The 20,917-nt window shown below is 34.0% G+C and overlaps 1 protein-coding gene across 1 annotated transcript; it reads right to left on the bottom strand.

Moving 5' to 3' along the window:
- Positions 1–10,313: 10,313 nt before the first annotated feature.
- On the bottom strand, positions 10,314–20,820 carry LOC138314780 (phosphatidylinositol 5-phosphate 4-kinase type-2 alpha-like). Its single transcript, XM_069255312.1, has 9 exons — positions 20,530–20,820; positions 15,771–15,868; positions 15,175–15,271; positions 14,625–14,774; positions 14,204–14,350; positions 13,756–13,794; positions 12,801–12,914; positions 11,505–11,781; positions 10,314–10,683 (listed from the first exon to the last, which is right to left on the bottom strand). Exons 1-9 carry the CDS (start codon positions 20,644–20,646, stop codon positions 10,499–10,501), a joined length of 1,224 nt encoding a protein of 407 aa, XP_069111413.1. The 5' UTR covers positions 20,647–20,820; the 3' UTR covers positions 10,314–10,498.
- Between the last annotated feature and the right edge of the window lie 97 nt (positions 20,821–20,917).

The raw sequence follows: 20,917 nt of genomic DNA, 5'->3' as shown, positions 1-20,917 counted from the left end.
ACGACGGCGCATTTTGCCATGGTATAATTAACCATATTATTCATTACACAACAAAATGAACTACATACATCATAAAGTGGAGTGGTGTATGATCGCATTTCCCCAACAAACAAATAACTATATTTTTTAGAGAAATGCGAGCACACCATCATCATAATTTAGTTTTTATATTTCTGTTGATAATGATTGCTAACATTTTTAGCGCGTTTCTGTTTATAGTAAAATAAAATAAACTTATGTTTTTAAGTTGATAATATTCGTATGATAATAATGAATTTCTAGAGACAATTATCGACCTAAGGCGGTCTTTAAGTGGCGATCCAGAGATGGAGGGCTACCAGTACTATGTTTTAATTTGAGTTCTTCTGAAATCATCATTTGAATGTCCTAGTCTCACCGAAGAATTTTAGTTTTTTGAGTCTATATGATGTTTTGTCAGTTTCAAAATTTTTGTGTGAACTTGACTTTGTATGGTTGTAGTAATCGTATTATATACACTTTTTGATAATCCAATCTTAATGTATACAGGTAAGCTGTGTGCCATGATATATTGAAAACAAGTTATAAATTTAAGACACCAAATTTCGAATTCCGTGTTGTATTATGTATTATCAAAAACATGCTCCATATATATTTCAAAATAGAGCAAAATGTATTTTCTGATACATATTTAGTTTGAGCCTTATGGTCTATGATAGATAAACACATTAGGTTAACAGAAACAGATTTTATGGAATTGATGATAGCTGTGAAAAACTATCTCCATTCATCGTTATATAAATGAAGACGAAATCAATTACTTGAAGATAGAAACATGCACACATGTACAAACATGTACCATTGCTAGTATTTCACTGTCTCAGTATTAATATGTAAATATGATTATATTTTTTAATTGAATTAAAAAAATATGTGCGAATGATGTGATGAATTTGTAAAATCACATTGCTAAACACGAGTTGTGTTCGTTGTACGATATTGAAGTAAACCTCGTCTATGTGAAATGTATATCAACATCAAATAAATAATGTTTGGGTGAATGTTGTTAAAACTTGGAGACTTGTGTATATGTTAACATGTACTTCCTTTTACAAGCATTTTTAATCTTTAACATAGGATAACTAAGTACGATGACATTCTGGTTGTGTACATTTATCAAAAACCTTACATTTTATTATTCTTACTCTTCTAATTGTTCCATTCGTTAAAAAACGAAAATTTTCAATCAGATTCAAAATTTAAAGAAAAAATATTTCATGCTTTTTACTACTACTAGTGTCATTGAATTTGAATATATGAATTTGAATCTAATGTCGAATACAGTGTACGTGTTTATGATTAAAATGCTCAAACTCTCGTTGTTATCTTTTTTTATATTTGAGACAAACGTTCGAACGACTTGCAAAAAGATACAGGAGTGTGATTTCATTGTAATACTGTCATTGCTGAGAATACGATGACGATGACTTTTTAACCCTCATGTCTATAGTAAGGTATGTATATGGTATAAGTGGATACATTGTAACTTTTATTTATGTTTGTCTTCTGCCATTGCCATCTAAAGATGACGCTAACTTGTATGTTTGGCCATTCCTCGCGGGTAACAGATAACACGGAAATCCTTTTCTCCCTACCAAAACCCGCTCTTCATTTGTGGAATGCGGTACAGTAAAGACTATAGACTCGCTTTTTGATGGCCTACGGAGCTGGCAGGTAAATTGCACCAGTACTAGATGAGGTTGGACTGTATCCTGTTTTTTTATAAGTTCTGTTGGGCACTTAAATCCCAGTGCCGGCAAGGTTTCGGTCCCTTCTTCGTTGTTCAGATTATATTTGTCCGTTTTACAGCTAAGGTCCAAATACCTACCATGTTCTACAGATCTTGGTAAAATCACAGTCGGTAACCAACGAGTTACTGTTTGTCACAGACTATACAGCGGAGGCTCATGGATTTCCGAAGATGGGTAACAGATGGATGAGTATTAGGGTGTTGATTAAAACCTTCATTATGATCTTGGCTGTTTCAGTTTGGTCCCGCTTGGTGATGAGCAGTGCATGGTATATACTGTCTATAACAACCAAAAGGTACTCACCACCACTTCTCTTGCCTTGTTTATCTGGAGTTTAAGATGTGTGGCTGCATGAGGTCTTTTCTTAGAGAGAAAGCATCAGCAATCCACAAACTGAAGCATAGAACACCATGGTACTGGTCAGAGAGTGGTGACGTGTCCAGACAATAATGTTGTCGCTTGTTTCAGCTCATTGTGATTGCAGATTTGGGCATCTGATGCACCGCCATTTCCAGATATGTTAGCCTATCTTGCATTCAGAATTAGCCATGCTAACAGTATGATGCTGAAGTAGCCGTGTATTTTTAATATCCCTAACATGGGTGAGCTTTGCAAGCCACGTGCTTACCATCAATATCATCAAAGGGTATTCCACATCAGTAGTCAGTCATCAGCAATTCGTCTTCTGTGTTAGGGCATATTATCTGTTCGCAAAGGTACTCCTCCTCTATGGCCTTGAGACTAGAATCTAAGTTCTGAAGTGGGATTGTTTCTTAGTTAGTCTAGGGTAAGCCAGTTCACGACCTCGTCTACAAATAGCCCAAGGGCATTAACGATCTACAAGAGGCCCAAGGGCATTGACGATCTACAAGAGGGCCGAGGGCATTAACGATCATCTGACTACCTTGGTAACAGTCTATAGGAAATTAATTAGATATGATGTCATGGTGGATATTTTCGATTTGATACCATTTTGGGCCCACTTCATGGAAGTTTCAGTCAAAATCGCATTTGTAGAATTTGAGAAGTTCAATATTTGAAAAGTTTTACGTACACCTCATGGCGGACGGCGGACGAAACACGATGACTATAGGTCATCCTAAAGGTCAGATGACCTAAAAATGGCTGAGGGCATTTTATGTAGTTGTGAAAGGCAAGTGGGTCTCTTTTAAGCAGCTAAATCAGCTAATTGATATTGCCCAGTATTCTGTCAATTCCATGGTCTCACTCAAACAGTTCTTATGTTCTTCATCGCCATTTTCTCCATCTCGTAGCAATTACTGGAAAAGTTGTTGGAATGGCAGCAGCTATCACAAGACGTCTCTGGCATTTTCATTAGCGTAAACGTGTAGTGTTTGTTATGTACAATTGCTAATTTATCATAAGCCAGATACAAAGCAGGTGTAAAACAAAAAATTTGTACAGGGATTCGTTAAAACTACAAGATGAAAACAAGTCATCTTTTTGACGCCGAATACCATATATCCATAGACTCTTGCGAGACCGAGAAATACCTCACTGAAGCATACTGTCAAATTCACATGGAAATGTTTCCATCCAATGATTGTCACATTTTACGACAACGAGCAAACCAGTCGTTCCACATCCTGTGCGCAAACCTTATTACAAGTAGATTCAGCATACAGCGAAGGTGTCCTTTAATGTCCTAGTTGTTACTAGGACATAACACTCCCTGTATACTTCGCTTGAACAGCTATTTGTAGTGTGTGTCTAGGACGACCAAGGGACGGAACCCTGAGTCAGATTTATCTTCACATAGACGCCCTCAACTAAAAGATTGATGTATCGTAAAGAAATAAAGAGATTCTTAGCCTGTATGATAATGCAACGTGGGCAACTGGTATCACTGTTCGTAATCATCAATATATGGGTGTTTAGGTTGTCTAGATAGATTATTTCGCACTTTGTCATGAATTGTCAGTTCATGATCGAAGCCTTTACGATCCATCATTGATTCCCTCTTCCAGCCTCATTTTTAACGTTATGCTTCATTCCCCAATCGTAGGCCTATTATCCTACATTATTTAGATCAACATATTATCTGATGATTTCTGAATCAGACTTTAAAGAAGTCTTTGTTGGACATCTCCCGAGATTTGACGTGAGAATATCCGTTAATGAGTATTAAATCCCTTGAGAATTCAATAATGTAAAGTGGTAGTTATTTTATTCGATAAGGTTGACTCCATGAGGTCGTCAACAATACTGTAGGTTTGAGTCTTTGTATGGTTTAGCATGCGTTGACAAATGAGATCTTCACCGTCGATGTCCGTCGAAGTACAGAACGGTCCCTGTACAGATACCGTAATATCATGTATAAGAACTGCTCCCGGTGGTTTTTATTGCTGGTAGACTTTAATGATGGGTTTCCTCAATAATTAGGCACTACCTCGTCTCATTGGATCATGACGTGGGTCATATTAACCGCTAAAGCCATTGACACACCTTAGTGGAGATCATACGGGTACTGTGGTTTTGGAGTCTGTCTCCTTGTGGTAACGCAAATGCGAAAACATTAAATTGTGATATATTTATGTGGATATGAATTCAGTGATACATTACCGGGAATACTGTTTTACAAAATTTAGCAAAGTACATGAATTAGCGCTTCAAAGACAGCGAGAAAAGGTAAAACATAACCAACACATTGTCTCATTGACTTGCACTCATCACATGTGCCTTTCAATAATACCCCTGTTTTTTATCAAGATAACTTCGAAATGGCGACATTACTGAGATTTCAGGAATATTAAGGAATCTTATTACATTCTTTAATGCTTTCCTTTACACAATCCAACGTTGTATATGGCAGTGTCAAGTACATGTTACACCACAGGCTGTGGACGATTTCTGTTCATAAAAAAGAAGACACTATACTATTCTTGCGTAACCACGCATGGCTATGTGCATTTAACATCTAAAACAATAATTTCTGGGTGTGAAAATTTTAACTGCTTGAAGAAAGCCACTAAACAATGGCAAGGACAACTATCCAACACGGGCCTCTGATTTGGAAGGCATTAGTATATCTTCAGTGTTGCCAATCCAGTTCACTAATCAAAAGATCGACGACTTGTTTTAAATGTGATTATTTTTTTATTAGATTTCGTGCTTTCTGAGAAATACTTGGCAAGTTAAATGAACAATGAGGTAAGAACCGTGAAGTCAGGTTGGAGCCTGGTACAGAATTAATTGTTGTCGGCTTGTCTAATGATAAAATTACTGATATAATGTCATCACTGAAATAAATATTATAAACAACACTATGCATGCAGTTCATTTTTACATAAAAGCTTGATGTTTTAATGTCTTTCTTTTCCCTTATCCAACAAAAGTGTATAAAACAAATCTGTCTTAATACTGATAAACTTAACTAGACTATGATACGGAGAAAAAGTTTGTTACAGGTTAGATCACTCTCCTGATATACATCACAATCAGACAGTACTTTGTCCACAGGCCAAACGGCATGATATTTAGAAATTAGCTATTACTCTAGCTATTAATCAAGTTGAAATAACAGGTCTGAATTTTTCAACCCCCATGACTGAGTTAATGTTGGTCATAATTTCATCCACTATGCTAATGGCAGGAAATTTCATTGGTGATAAAATCATTTACATAACAATATCAAGCATATATACATTATAAGTACACCCCCATTGTCAGAAACCTAATGTGGGTCTCCGATGATGGTACACGCCTTGCCTTCAACTTAACTAAACATGTCTATTTTATATCTCTACACCAATAGTCATTCAATCAACTGCTTGGCCTATGGTTCATCATGTCGTCTATAGTTATTTGGATTTGATTGAATTTAAATAACCTTGAAAAGGATAGAATATTACCTTGTATGTTCCATAGCCTTTGAGAGCCAAAATAGCACTCTTTTGGTCTTAACCTTGTTATGGGGTGTTAGACAATGGACAAAGCACCACCACTAACAGTATTACACTTGCATGTCAAACTGAACACATAACAGGTACCTTTTCCCTTATATGATGTAAAATACTGGTTAAATACACTTTTTATACATATTTGTCACATTTACTTCATTTTCAATTATAATAGACACATCTGATTTAGGATACCATTATGCCATTTCACAAGGGAGATAACCACTAATCAAATAGGTTCAATAGTCAGGCATAAAGTCACTTCATGCAAGGTTCATAACCAAAGATATATCTCTCGTGTTTATGAATATCTCTCACATTTACTAACTTATGTAATGTAAATCAAACATTTCTATTGTGCTTACCAATATCTCTCACGTTTACCAACTTATGTAATGTAAACCAAACACATATCTCTCACGTTTACCAACTTATGTAATGTAAACCAAACGCACATCTCTCACGTTTATCAACATCATTATGGTCATATTTATACACCAAATAAATGTGTTTATTACATTGAACATGACGAGATCTCGACACCTAGTGAACAACTTCAGTACTTTAGGCTCTTGTTTAATACATGTGGTTGTCTTCAGAAGGCAGGAAGGGTTGGAATTGCTTCCTTAATAATGGTTCCTTAGTAAGTTAAGAAATCAAGAAAAAATCATTTAAATCTTGCTCCACAGCATTATATAAAATATATACGATCAAATGATTGTTTTTTAATAAGGAAATAAAATTGAGTATTTAATATAGGAGCTCTGAAATGTGACTAATAACATGATAGAAGAATTTGTAACCATAATATAAGATAATTACATAATGTGCATGTTCTTTCCGCATTAATCCATTGATAACTCATATGCCCCTGATATTTCATAATGAGCTGTTCCATTCTGAGGTTTGGAAGAGTCCATGAGTTTAATCAGGGCTGTATGAGTTAAAACTCAACAACACTCAATCAATGTCCATGATTATTAACTGGCCATGCATATATGTCAAAAAGAACAATGATTTTATTTATATTAAATTCTATTGTGTTGTACACAAGCTTTAAGTTCATAAATGAAAGTTTTTTTCAAGAATCATTGAGACAAATTGTTTCTCTAGTAAGCATGAACATCATAATATATTGATTTAATTTACATACTATGTACTTTTACATACATACATTTCTATATACTTATACATACATACAGATATATATATAGTGATTTAAAAGGTCTCTGAACAAATCACATTAGCGGATAATGATAGCATACAAAGTATCCTTGAGGACCAATCTCACCCACCTGGTTACCATAGAAATCAAGGCAAAATAACCACATAGAACAGTATCACTTACACTTCCACGTCTCTGGTACTATAACAGGGTATATCCCAGGGAATAACATACCTGTGACAGATATATGATTACAGGTGGAAAACGTTAGCATGATCTAAGTTCTTCTGGCAGAGACGTGTCTTGAATTAAAATCTTATGGTAATGCCCCAGAGAATATTTGATTTCCTCTATACAACTAACTCTAGATATAAGGCTGAGGACAAACTCTGCATTAAAATGCTTCTAACTTGATTTTATAAATCTCTTCAAACTCGAAATTTGTAAATTAGGAGATCATTTCCATTGTAACACTAATATGTACTTAAGAAGAATTCATTCTGGTGGCATGATAACTTGAGCATATTCATGAAGATTTTCAAGTTTTCAATTTATATTGAAACACCACTCTAAAATAACATGCTGGTCTAGTAATAAAATTGTATCCAGATACTGTTAAAATTCTATCACCAATTAAGAGAGATACTAGACAATGGACAATAGACGACAAACTAGACAATGGACAATAGACGACAAACATTGCATTGTGGCATCAAATAAGATTAAAAAGAAAACAATATATAGCTTTGATACATTTGGGTAACCTATCTTTGCATTGACTAGTTGTATATCTTAAGCCTGTGTTTGGTATCAAAGTGTTCATTCTCTGACAAAGATATATCAAGCGTGTAAGTATCAACATCAAAAATCATCTGTGTTTTACACCATTATCATTCTCTTATTGTTCACAATATTATCAAATGAATATTTTACATCAAGAAACCTTCCTATTTACTTTATTTATGAACAACAAGCACTAAATAAGCATTCTAGATAAATTGTACATTGTATTTTGATTCCAAAGCACTTATATCATACACAACAGTTAGATAGCAGACAATGAGAAGGTCATACCTAGCATTTAAAAGATCACTATAACATATAAACTTTAATAATTATGTATACGTGTACTTATGAAGGTATTTCAGATTCTTACACCACCAGCAAATGAACTATCTTACTTCTTCAAAATTAAAATTTCCCTGTTCCATTTTTATGTCTCTCTTTTGTGATGTTATTATTCATGTGGTAAGAGTTACTTCCCTTGTCCATCTTCCATAATTATGTTCCTTTAAAAATTTAACAAAATGTATGGAGATCATTCACATAAATAACAGGTCCTTTATACAAAGAAATGAATTTTGTTTTGCTAATATCTTCAAAGGATAAATTGATGCAGTTGATATGCTAAATTTTGTTCCCTAACTCAATTTGTTATTAATATAGATCTGGTGACCATGGTATTCAATCTTATAATCCTTCAGAAGAATTTCTGGAAAACATTTCAACATGTTATTGCATGAACTTTAATACATATAGAAAAAAAATCCACATCTCTGCATTGCTTTCAATTTAAATGATATTATATGATCCTAGCCGAATCCAAGAGCTAGTATCATATAAACATTTGGTAGTTTCACTAAGAAGCTAGAGAAGAAGTTATATAAATCTCTAGAAAAGGATGAGAGAAGAAAGTCCCAAACCACAGATTTTAAACATAGTCGGTGAACTGGAAAGTATGACCAGTATTTATTTTCTACCAGTGATATTACCAGTGATATAAGAACCATCCATCCCAAAGTACTGTATATTGAGACCCAAGAAGTATGACTTATATTATCATTGCAGTGGAAAATGCATACTACATGGATACCAATTAAGACTTTATCTTCAAACAATGTAAAACAATTATGCATGAGGCTACTTGGTCGTAATTCTTCCTCTTAGCTATCTAGAGCTTGAGCTTTTATCCAATATTGAAATCTAGTCTGGGATTTAACACCCAGGAATGTAAGTAAATATATCTGTAGAACTGCTTAAATACTTAAGTGCTCTAGATACTATATTAGTAATTCGGTCAAGATCTGCCCAGTGATTTTTGGGGGACGGGACATTTAGATGACCTGAGCCCAGTAAGTACCTGAAGGCAGACAATGAATACAGACAACAATAAATGGACAATGGATGGAGCACAATGATACAAGATCATTTATAAAACAATGCCTTGATCATAAAACCTTCATGAAATTGACAACAAATATTGATCTGTCCATCAAAATCAAAACTTGAGCTAAGCATGTATTCAGAAACCTGTCATCTTGCTCAACTATTTATTTTGTTCTCAAACTCAAATTATTTTGGTGACATGTACATTTGCAACCAGTTGTTCAAAAGGTGATATAAGCTTATTAGGGAATTTAATTTCTCATTTGCTACAAAGTCTGTTTTTATATCTTCATTAAAATGGGCCTGTAGTAAAAGCACAATACTTTCAAATCGCACTTATTTTTTATAAGTTATTTTAACAGAAAATATTTATGTCAAAATTGCTTCTAACCTTTGATTAGTACTATTTTCTTTTGAACAATAGGGCAGTGACATTTCCAATGAATCAAAGTAATCTCAAATAAGTTTTTAGATGTTACTTTTATTTGACAATGCTATTTCTTGGGTTTAAAAGGAAATTTGGTTGATCAAAGATTTTGTATTTGAGCAATGAGATGGTTTCAGGAGTACAAGTGCTTTTCAAAACTTCATTTATACAATAATATATTCAATTTTGTTTCAGAGGAAATTTCATGAAGTATGCTATGATTTGATAGACTTAACTTTTAACTATTATCATATGCATCAAAGGCAAATAAGCAATTTACTATACATAAGTTAAAAACAATTATATTGTGGTCCTGGTTTCAATCCTCATTATTCATTATACGAATACTGTCGTCTAGGACCTGAGCGACACCGATAGATTGAATTGAGGTCTGATCAACCGACCGTGAAATACACACGTACCTGTACCATAGTTGTTGCATGACATGTCCTGGGGCATGTATACAGATGTGAAGGCTATAGGTACACGGTAATTATACCCGAGATCGTGGTGTGATTATTTAATCATGTCTATTGTTAAGATATCTAACGAAGGTCTACCATGTGCACGCGGTTTGTTTACTGTAGGAAAACAAGCAGAGCTAGTAATAAAGAGAAAGTTTCGTATTCAAATCACACTTTTTTTTATTTACATATGTAGTTGTCGGATAACATAAATTATCTGTATGAAGAAGCCGAAGCAATGTATTGTTTTAGAAAATGACTATGTCATATAATGGCCGGCATCGACTGATCATCGTGTAATTAGACCATATAATTTGATTCTTGACGTAACCGGAAGCGATCGGTCGTACATGTATGTAGGTTGCAGACGAGAACATCCCCAAGACGAATACTGTCGTCTAGGATATATTCCATCAATGGAAATTACTTTTTCTGTCTCTGGGAATAATGTCTTTGTAATTATAAGGGGTATTCTCCTTATATGGAAATCACTTCTTCCGTTTCTGTCCTAATTATGGAATTATTTTCATCAGGTGTAACTGAAAACTCCTCATGCAACATGTTGTTCACTCTAAACATTTGCTGATAAAGTCCAGAAATCGCTTTGCGTATTGTTCAGGTTTGACGGTGGAGATTTCCGCCCCGGCTCCATGTTTCATGGTTTTTGCTGCCTGAGCAGTCCTCTTCTTCACCCCATATTTAGTCAAAATGTCTATCATTGCTAAAAAGTAGATCTCCTTCTTCGATGCATCTAAGTATGGAAAAAGGAAATACAGAAAATCTTTTATTTGGCACTTAAATCATGATAAAGAATAATACATAACATTTAGTTCTAAATATTGATTGTTGAGCTTATAACCAATATTGAATGTGTTTAAGTAAATGTTAATTTTCATGTGACTTATACTTGCTAAAAATGCTCCACCGCAGACAGAGCATAAATGATATTCATTATTTGAACAATAATTGGTGTTTAATCGAGTGAATATATGTCTAATGAACACAAAAAATAATATAAATAATCTATTTTGCCTTTGGTGCATGTGCAATTAGTACTTTATTCCATATAGAATATAGTGCCACAGATTTTTTTTGGAATGCAATTAATTATTTTTTTATATTTTTAACTTGAAGTAAAATCAGAAGTTCAAACTTTTCAATGGTGGTAATAGTGTATAGTAAGTAACTTTTTTACTTGAAGAAAAATACTATATCGTCTGCTCCTGTTTTTGATAGTAAAAAATACCAATTGTCAGCTGTGGAGCATCTTTAACACTCCATAAACTTTACTGCAAATGCTCCATTTTAAATTGGAGTGCTCTAAATGTATAAGCAAATCACTTTGTAAAATAATTTTATACAAATTTTCCTATGATTTTTATCATTCAAGAAACTACGTAACTGTTAAAACTACGTCTTTCACCAATGACTTTTCAAATCATGATGGATAGCAATCTAAACACTCTCTTGTCTCTTGCACTGTAATACAGCATTACAACAAGGTCTCAGACTGACTTCAGATGAGATTGAACACCTGTATAAACCTATTACCATTCACCGGACACCACTCACCATCACTACTCTTAATACCAAATCTCTCCAAGTTACTATCGAGTTCGCCTACAAATGGTGGCATAGCCAATGGTTGTGGACTATCAGGAGGGGTTGGCACGCCTCCATAATCATATTCATCCTCCTCTAAAATCCCGTTTTCTGCGTCATTTTCATCCTCTTCCCCTCCCCCTGCTTCCTCCTGGACCAGAGCTTCGATAGCTTCGCGGTCGGCTCGTTCACAGTCGTGTATTCCGACAATGAGACTATAGTCCATCAAATGGAGGCTGGCCAAAAACTGAAAAATCCATAGCAAACTTATTCCAGTGATGGTCTTTATATACTTTAAACCAACTTGCTATTGCTAGGAATTTACTTTCACGAATTTCAAGATCAATTATGCTTCCTGCTTCCACTGCTTCCTCCATTCCTCTTACATTGGTCTTCCTGACCATTTCAACTTTACTGACCCCTTAATCTTTTTCAAAAATTCTCTACATTATTTGACTTCCAGGACCAAATGCTTGGCCTAACTCTCAAGAACAATATACCTCTTCCCTTACTGGCTTCCAAATAAATTCACAAAAGTTTATCTGCACAAATTATCATTTACATCATTTATATTGCTAAGAATTTCTGTTCAATTTTTATATACAAATGTTGATCCTAGCTACCTTGTTTTGAAATGATTTACTTTAGTCATTTTCATTTTACTGTATTTATTATCATATATCAATCTCTTTATTTTCTTTTTTTTTTCAAATGTGACTGTCACAAAATAAGTTAGCAAGAATCAACAAGAGATTCACCATTCCCTGGACTACATCTTAACACACAAAGTCAATAATACCAGGTATATAATGTACTAATATAATATATCAGAAACATTTTGTAATCATTTCCAGAAGGTTAATTTCACAATAAAGCAGTTTGAATCCCATATAGCCTTTTATTTCCATGTTGATGATTATTTCTTAATATTGTAGGAAAACGACACGATTGCAAAAATCTGATCAATTAAAAAGAAAATTATTACAGGGGTAAACACTGATAAATCAAGTGTCTTCAAACAGATAGACGATGAATTTGAATTAATCAAAGCCCTCTTTTGTCATTCAAAGTGAAAATTAGAAAATGTTTGACACATAAAAATAACATGTTCTATGCTATTAAAAATTTATATGGGATAGTGCATACAGTATGACGGACGAAAATAATGAAAGAATAATGATTATACGGGATATTAAGCCTTTTGGTCAGATCATGTTTACAAATGTTTAATAGGTCGATAGATAGATCTCAGATTCCAGACATTACCTCAGCATCTTTTGTAAGTGTAGCCATGAGTTTGTCCTTGGCATCCATTCCAATTTTCAATGACAGGCCGTCACTGATAAAGTCATTATCCTTAAACGTAGGTAAGTCTTTTGCCTGTGGAAACAAATAAGCTCACTGTTATAGTTATAATTAGAATACCAACGAGTCAGAAAGGCCCCTGCTACACCAGACAAGTTTAGGATCCTTTCTAAACTATAAACTGATATTCAGTATCCTCAAGAACCATGGTATACAGATTTTCATTGAAATCAATTTATCTTTTTATTAATTTTTACCCACTTTGAGGTCAAGGTGGCAATCTTTGATTTTTTTCAGAAAAAAAAATTGATACTTTCGCACATCTACATAAATCAGTTATTCAATGTTCATCCATCAATACTTCAGGGGTTATTGTCACTGTTAATATATAATCCACCTCTAGACTTTGCCATAGTGAAATTGAAGGCTCTGTTTGTGACAACAGATGAAACAGGTAGTTTGGCCCTGTAATGTGCATAAACAGAATGGAATTAACTGTACACTGTATTGCTTTGAAGTTTTTTTGGGCATCATTCTCTGTAAAAAAAATTTTTAAAAGAAAGTCTTTGCAGACCTGTAATAGGTAAGTTTTTTTCTCCTAAAATGCGGGGATTGCTCTTTGTTTTAAATCATGACACAGTCCTGGGATAAATATATAATGACAGTGATAGTAAATCCTGGAGCATCGAGGATAGATCTATTAAGTATTGTATTATGAGAAAACCAACTGTAGCTATAGATGGACAGACTGACAAGACAGATGAAACCAGTGATTACTATGGGGCTTCTCTCATTTCTGATCAGCAGCCCTTATTAAGACACTTTAAGGCCGACCTTTTCTAGAAAATTTTAAATATAGGATATCTTAATAAAAGTATGGCATTTAAAATTTGTTTGCTTCATATGAAACGGTTACCTTTTCTTTATCACTGGCATGGCGGTCAACTGTTGATCCCTGAAACAGATAAAAGGTATAAGATTACTACTCCAACAACGTTAGAGATTAACATGAGGAGACACTTTTGAAACATTATGTATGCCTATCCGTTTCATGTAATCAGGTGGAATAAGGACTCATACATATAAAGGAGTAATTAATCACCTGACAGCATATTAAAAATGTTCATCAAAATATCATCCTAGGTGTTTAAAACATTATCATCACAACTAAAATTTCCTTAAGCTAGATGTTAAAGAGTTGAGCGAGTCCTTCCCTGATATTATGTATCAAACAGAATTTTTTATCAATAGAAAGTTAAAAACAACAAAAATATTTTGAACACATGATAAGATTAATCTTTTCTCAACTCTGTTGTGTAGAATTTAACGTTATTTCTGCCCTGGTTCAAGAATATAACACTAACCTTGAGGTCATATTTCTTGTGGATGACCAGGCGGGGACTGAACACATTTCTCATGACGATGAGATACGATTCGACGTCGTTTACTGTGATGCGGTACATCCCTAGGTATTGAGGCAACAATGTCTGGGCATGAGTCTCTACAATGTACTGTCAAAGAGAACAGAGATTTACAAAATAATTATTGTAATTCAGCGATGTTTCTATTCTCCTGGCTTCAAATTCAAGACACAATCAAATAACTACCGTATCTAACACATCAACTTTGAAATCTTTAACTTTGCCTTTGTTTCCTTAGTTCATTTTTTTCTCTCAAAAATTGTTTTACAATACATAATGTACTAGAATATGGTTTCTTCAAATTAAAGTTCTCTTTATATTTTGAACAACAAAAATTTTTGAATAATTTTTTTCATCATTTTACCTGGTGGTATTGTTTAAGCAGGTGATGCATCTGTTCTACTTCTTCACTGACTAGCGTTTTCACAAAGAATTTCTTATCCTGAGACATCAACATCCTAGCCCCACTCCTGCCGGGGGAGTCTACATCCAATGCCTGCTTAGTTAAGGAGTTCTGGAAACATACATAGCGAAATAATTGATGTAAGGTTTCACAGCAATTCACTTTTTATCACAAACTGGATACAAAATACTGCCTTTCTTAACATCTAGTGAATTGTAAATCCACCTATCTTGTAACAACAGTACAATGTCCATGACGATGCATATAACAGGTATCAATTGTCATATTTGCAGTTGTAATATACATATCCCCATTAATTATGACAGAGCACTCATTAAATACCACATTTAAATAAATACAACGCATTGCAATAATTTATAATCTATCAGCACTGACTGAATGAATAACTAATCTGTCAGACTTATCATAATTCAGAATCTCTCCTAACCATCCATTCAGAATCTCCTTGGACACAACTAAGCAATACAAGGTCACTAAAAAAATGACTTACCATATAATCTTGGTCATCGATTCCGAATCTCTCCCGGAGATTCCTGAACACAACTGGGCAATACTCCTTTACCTTGAAATGACTTGGCATACTTTCTCTAAATATATCAGATAAAGCAAGACAAATTAGATGTCAAAGTTCTACGATAAAGGCATTTTTCATTCAAAAAAGACAAAGGTTTGTTTGTTTTTTAGAAAAGGCCTTACAAAAAGAAGTCTTATAGAAAAAGTCTTCGTTTTACAGGACAAATTGTGTTGAAACTGGTCATGATAGTGATCTTAATTATTTACCATGTAGTCTTTATATGGATGTTGTCACTACAACAAGTTTCCCTGTCCATGTACTTGTATCGTTTTCAAACTTTTGAAACATATTTATGTACATTATAGTGGTCAGTGGTTGGTACCATGTTTATATACTCAGATTGTAATGGTAACAGTACCAGTCCTGGCCTCTTTGTCAATATTTCTTTCCATAAGAAATTGCTTATAAATCATCAAAATAAGTTAACAAGAAACTTTCTATGGAAAATTTGAAAGAAATAGTGATGACACTAGCGCTGGGCCAGAACAACTCACTGGAGCATGTACACTTACTTGTTGTAAGAATGATTGTCCACTCGTACTTTACTGAACGCTTTAAAATCATCGGGCATCAACATAACAGGAAGGTTCACATGGTTCAAGCCATTTATCTGTAGGATATATAAAACAACACATCATTTGTATGAAGTCCTACATTCATCCATTCTTTACAATTATAAGTGTGTGTTTATCAAAATTGTTAAAAGAAAAGGTCAGAGTAACTTGTTAAAATCTTATCATCAATCATACCTAATCATAATCAGCTGACAGAGTCAATCACAAGTGATCAGAATCAAAGTAGCCTGGCATTTCAACAAAGACCAATATTCTATTCAAAGTCCTATCACGTACACATTTAGTACACTCATCACCTTTCCCTGTATTTTTCACAGCATATACATGTGAAAATTAAACTGAAGGTTGCCATAGCAGTACATCATATTATAGCTGCTATAGCCATGGGTGTAATATTTTCACAATAGAACATGTACACTTAACAGGTAACCACAGTAACATGTCATTACACCACAGTCGGAGGTCATTGATTTTATCATTGACAGTCAATCCTAGTGATAATTATATATTGGTGTCAGCTATCATTAAACCTTTAATTAGCTATTTCACGAACTCTTGATACTATTGATACATGTGGGATATCAAATAAGATATTCACATCAATATGTATATATATGCATTTAATTACCAGCCTTGTCTTATATATAAACAGAATTAGGTCTGTTGGGTCCATATATGGTGACAGGAATATATAACAGGCAATAGTAATGACACACAGAGTATCAATAATTAACAATTAAGATCTCTGGTATATATAGTACTGTACATAAAATAATTCTCTCAGATTTGATTGGTCAACACAAAGAATTACACTACCGGTAATATATGAAAGATCGTATTATATACAACATACATGTATATACGTATTGTACATATTGTACAGAAATTTTGCCATATGAAATAAATTGTAATACTGGTATATAAATATATATATGCATAGCAATTCATAACCATTATATTTTTACTTACTCCATGCCAGATGCCATGCATATATACCCTGTACTCCCTATTTTGAAAAATGGTACTGTATCTGCATATACTTTATTTATCATTTAATTTAGCTATAGAATTACATGTACATTAATTGAAAAAAAATTAAAATCATGCATACCAAATCAGAACATGTATAATATGTACTATTGATCAAATAAGAAGAAAACAACACTCTCAACATTCTGTTAGTAGTGTTATATCACGTGGTTTATATTTTTCCACTTATAAAATTATTTAACTGTTTAGCTAATAACATACCAACATACAAGTGCAGGCAGTGTCTGCCTGCAGTCAGCGACTCACTACTGCATTGCATGAAAAATTTATTGAAATTCTTGAATTTTTATACAGCATATATATGTGAAGACCCTATTTTTTAAACCCCTGAAATTTCCCCATAACAATGAGACTGAAAGTGATCAATAATATACCAAGGATCAAGTTTGATAGCTTATTTCCTGCAGTATACATTAATATACTATAGGGGAAAAGTTCTGAAGTTCATCCGCTAGAGGGGCATATAGAGGACTGGTCATGATCAACAGAACTATTCAGACTAGCTAGGGAATATGACGTGTCAGCTGACATCAAGATATCATGAATTTAGGGGTTGTACATTGTACACATATACTCTCAAGGTTTAACTGTGTGTCCTTATTGATATCTAGATGTTGTATTGATGTTCTTTAATGTATAGCAATAAAAACTTTGGAAATGGACTTAATAATATTATAGAGAGTGGGGAAATAATCAGCAAACATATCAGCATTTACATTGATCTGCAATAAACATTGATTATAGAGTACAGGACTTTTGTCTCAAACACAAGGGAACTGGCATTAACATCAATTATTAACAGACAATTATATCTCTATTGTCAATGCAAGTTGACTGTACAAAACACTAAAGCAGTAAGTTTACAACCAACTACAGTGCGTAGTATATTGGTGATCAGCTCAGGTCCAACTTGCACTGTTTACACTTGGTTTTTTTTATTTAAACATATTTTATTTGCATATATACAAATGGGATCAGACACAAGTTGAATAACTTATAGTCCGTCTTCTCCCGTAAAACATGAATGATGAAATATATAATGACCACAAATATATAAAGAAAATGATGATGAAGAATATCAAGGTTTAAATTTATGATAAGAATTACAAAACATTTATTGTTTTATAGAGTACCCTTACCCGCATGTCTGTATAAGTTATATGCAGAGGGGAAAAGTTCTGAAGTTCATCTGCTCAAGGGGCATATAGAGGATTGGTCATGCTCAACAGAACTATTCAGACTAGCTAGGGAATATGACGTGTCAGCTGACATCAAGATATCATGAATTTGGGTGTTGTACATTGTACACATATACTCTCAAGGTTTAACTGTGTGTCCTTATTGATATCTAGATGTTGTATTGATATTCTTTAATGTATAGCAATAAAAACTTTGGAAATGGACTTAATAATATATAGAGAGTGAGGAAATAATCAGCAAACATATCAGCATTTACACTTGTTTTGACATTACTGTCACAATCTTCCTAACTATCCTGCACAAAGTGACACATTATTTATTCAACATATAATTATATCTGCCTATATAGCTAATATCCATTCAAAGCAATGATTTAAAGGGACATGAACTTTAAATAAGCTGTTCTGTATGCTTAGATATGGTTTTTAGATGTTTATGGAATATTTTATAACAATGATTGGTTATCTAAAACGACAGGAAAACGTGGAGAATACCTACCTCAAAAAAGATAAACATAGACCGTCATATTCTAATTTTGGAGCACAAAACGAAAGCTGGCCGAAAGCGAGGTTATAATGAACAACAAACTTGCTGACATGACAAGGAATGTTTTCATGCATGGCAGCCATCTTGTTTTTCCAATCAACCTCAAAATCTGTATGGCACAACTATGGACCAAGGGGACCCTCCATGTGAAGTTTGAACAAAATCCTTGCAGTAGTTTTTAAGAAATAGTGATAACAAGCATTGTTTACCGACGGTCCACCGACCAAGGACGCAGGGCGATTTGAATAGCCCACCATCTGATGACTCCTCTTAACTCCTCTTTTTATTGAGATTTATGGACAATATTCACTAATACAAGTTTCTATACTGGACTGGATAAATGCACTTTACTCAAGTCTCAATATAAGAGAGCGATGAATCATCTAAATATACCCAAATATTAATTTAGTCAAATAGATTAGGATATATATATAGCTATAGCTACATAAAAATCAAATTATAATAAACATTTTTTGGAGTTTATTTGATTTATTCACTTCGTTAGAAATTGTACATCAGTACAGATTATTGGTATCTCCCTATATAGCTAGCTACTTCAAATTCATCGTTCAGGATGTGTAGCAGGAACAGACTGGATTAGCTATCAGCAACCAGTATAGCTCATTTAATTGGTAGAGCATTCGGCTATGGTGTCCAGAAGTCCCAGGTTTGAGCCCTGGTGAGGCCATTACATTTTCTCCTTTAACTTTTCTGAATGTCACAAACTTGACATCCTAGCCCAAAAAATACCAACTGTGGCGGTACCTAGCCTAACAAAATACCAATGGTGGCGGTACCTAGCCTAACAAAATACCAATGGTGGCGGTATAAGAGTTTTGTGTGTCTTAAGCTTTGAGGCCCAAGACTTTGGGAAATCTAGGAGGGAGCTAAGAATGTAGCGGGACTGGCCTGTACTGTGTCCAATTCCGTCATTCATCGACTACCAGCTGGCCATGGTAACTCAATACATAGAGCATCCGGCTAGTGTTTGGAGGTCCTGGATTCAAGCCTCTGTCTGGCCGCTACATTTTCTCCTCTTCCGTGACAGATATTAAATTTATACAGCAATTTTATTTTGTTTCATTTTCTTTGATATGTTTTATTGCAAGCAGCAATAAATAATTGATATTTATAACCATCATAAACATGCATTTATCATGCTGCTATACTTTTAATGCCACTTAACTTTGTCAAATGAATATCGGAATATTTTGGTATGAATTTGGATAGATTTTATATCACATTTTGTTTGATTTCAGAAGGATAACAGATTTATGGGTAGATTTGGGTGGATTTATGTAAAGTTGGGCATATGGGTATTGTAGCAATATAGAGACATCACAATAGAGATAATCCTCGAGTCACATGTACATGTATACATTGTAGATATGGGAAAGACACGCCCTCTGTGTCATAGTGAAAATCCTGTTTATTATCAATGAAGGAAATACAACAGACATCCATGATTTCCACACAAATGTGTTGGCCTATACTATATTCTAGCTGCTACTGTGACCAATAATTTTGGGGTGCTACTTTTCTTAGGGCTACCTGTTGACAAGTTGCATTTTGTGGGCCAGTGTTAAATACGTCAACACGCATATCATTAATGGAAATATTTATTACATGCATATAAATCAGACATTTCAAATGATACTTCGTGTTGTGTAGATGAAAAAGCATGTGATGTTAATATCATTTCCAAGTAATCATGGAGTGAGAAGCTGCAAAACAGTTACTAACTAGAAACCGGAAATGGCATTTCCTATTACAAGTCTTCATTTACAATATACAACAATCAACACAAAACAACGCCCTGCTCAATTTAGATACAATTAGACATTATCTCTTAACGATGATTAAATATCAGATTCAATTGAAGATTATTTTGAATGCATACCGTATGATTAATCCCCCACATGAAGACACTGAGCAGAGGTTCTGAAGCACGGAAGAGCTTGACTTTCTGTGACACAGGATTCACTTTCCGAATCCTCTCTTTCTTGAGCTTATCCATTTTTAGAGTAAATTAGATAAAAATCACGATCTGGAAGGTTTTGTCAAGATGACAGAATGTAAAGAAGTCCACACATCTTTATATCCACATCAATGTAGACGGTCCATTATCGCTGCAACACCTCTCAACATCCAAGATGGCGACGAAAACAAATATCCCAGCAGTGGACTGTAATGGAGAAGGGAGGCAACTCCTACTGACTCGTCTCTAATATTATGCAGATAAAATGGACCTAAAATGCGCATTTGCAAAATAAACGAGACATACAAAA

Source organism: Argopecten irradians, chromosome 2 (genome assembly GCF_041381155.1).
Source record: "Argopecten irradians isolate NY chromosome 2, Ai_NY, whole genome shotgun sequence".
Lineage (NCBI taxonomy): Eukaryota > Metazoa > Mollusca > Bivalvia > Pectinida > Pectinidae > Argopecten > Argopecten irradians.
This window is presented reverse-complemented; position numbering and strand designations above follow the sequence as displayed.

Coding starts and splice junctions, on each gene's coding strand:
- LOC138314780 (XM_069255312.1), bottom strand. CDS start 20,646: ATGGATAAGCTCAAGAAAGAGAGGATTCGGAAAGTGAATCCTGTGTCA. Junction 14,775..15,174: donor TCGATGACCAAGATTATATG/GTAAGTCATTTT, acceptor GTATGTTTCCAG/AACTCCTTAACTAAGCAGGC. Junction 11,782..12,800: donor CACTTACAAAAGATGCTGAG/GTAATGTCTGGA, acceptor TGGATTTTTCAG/TTTTTGGCCAGCCTCCATTT.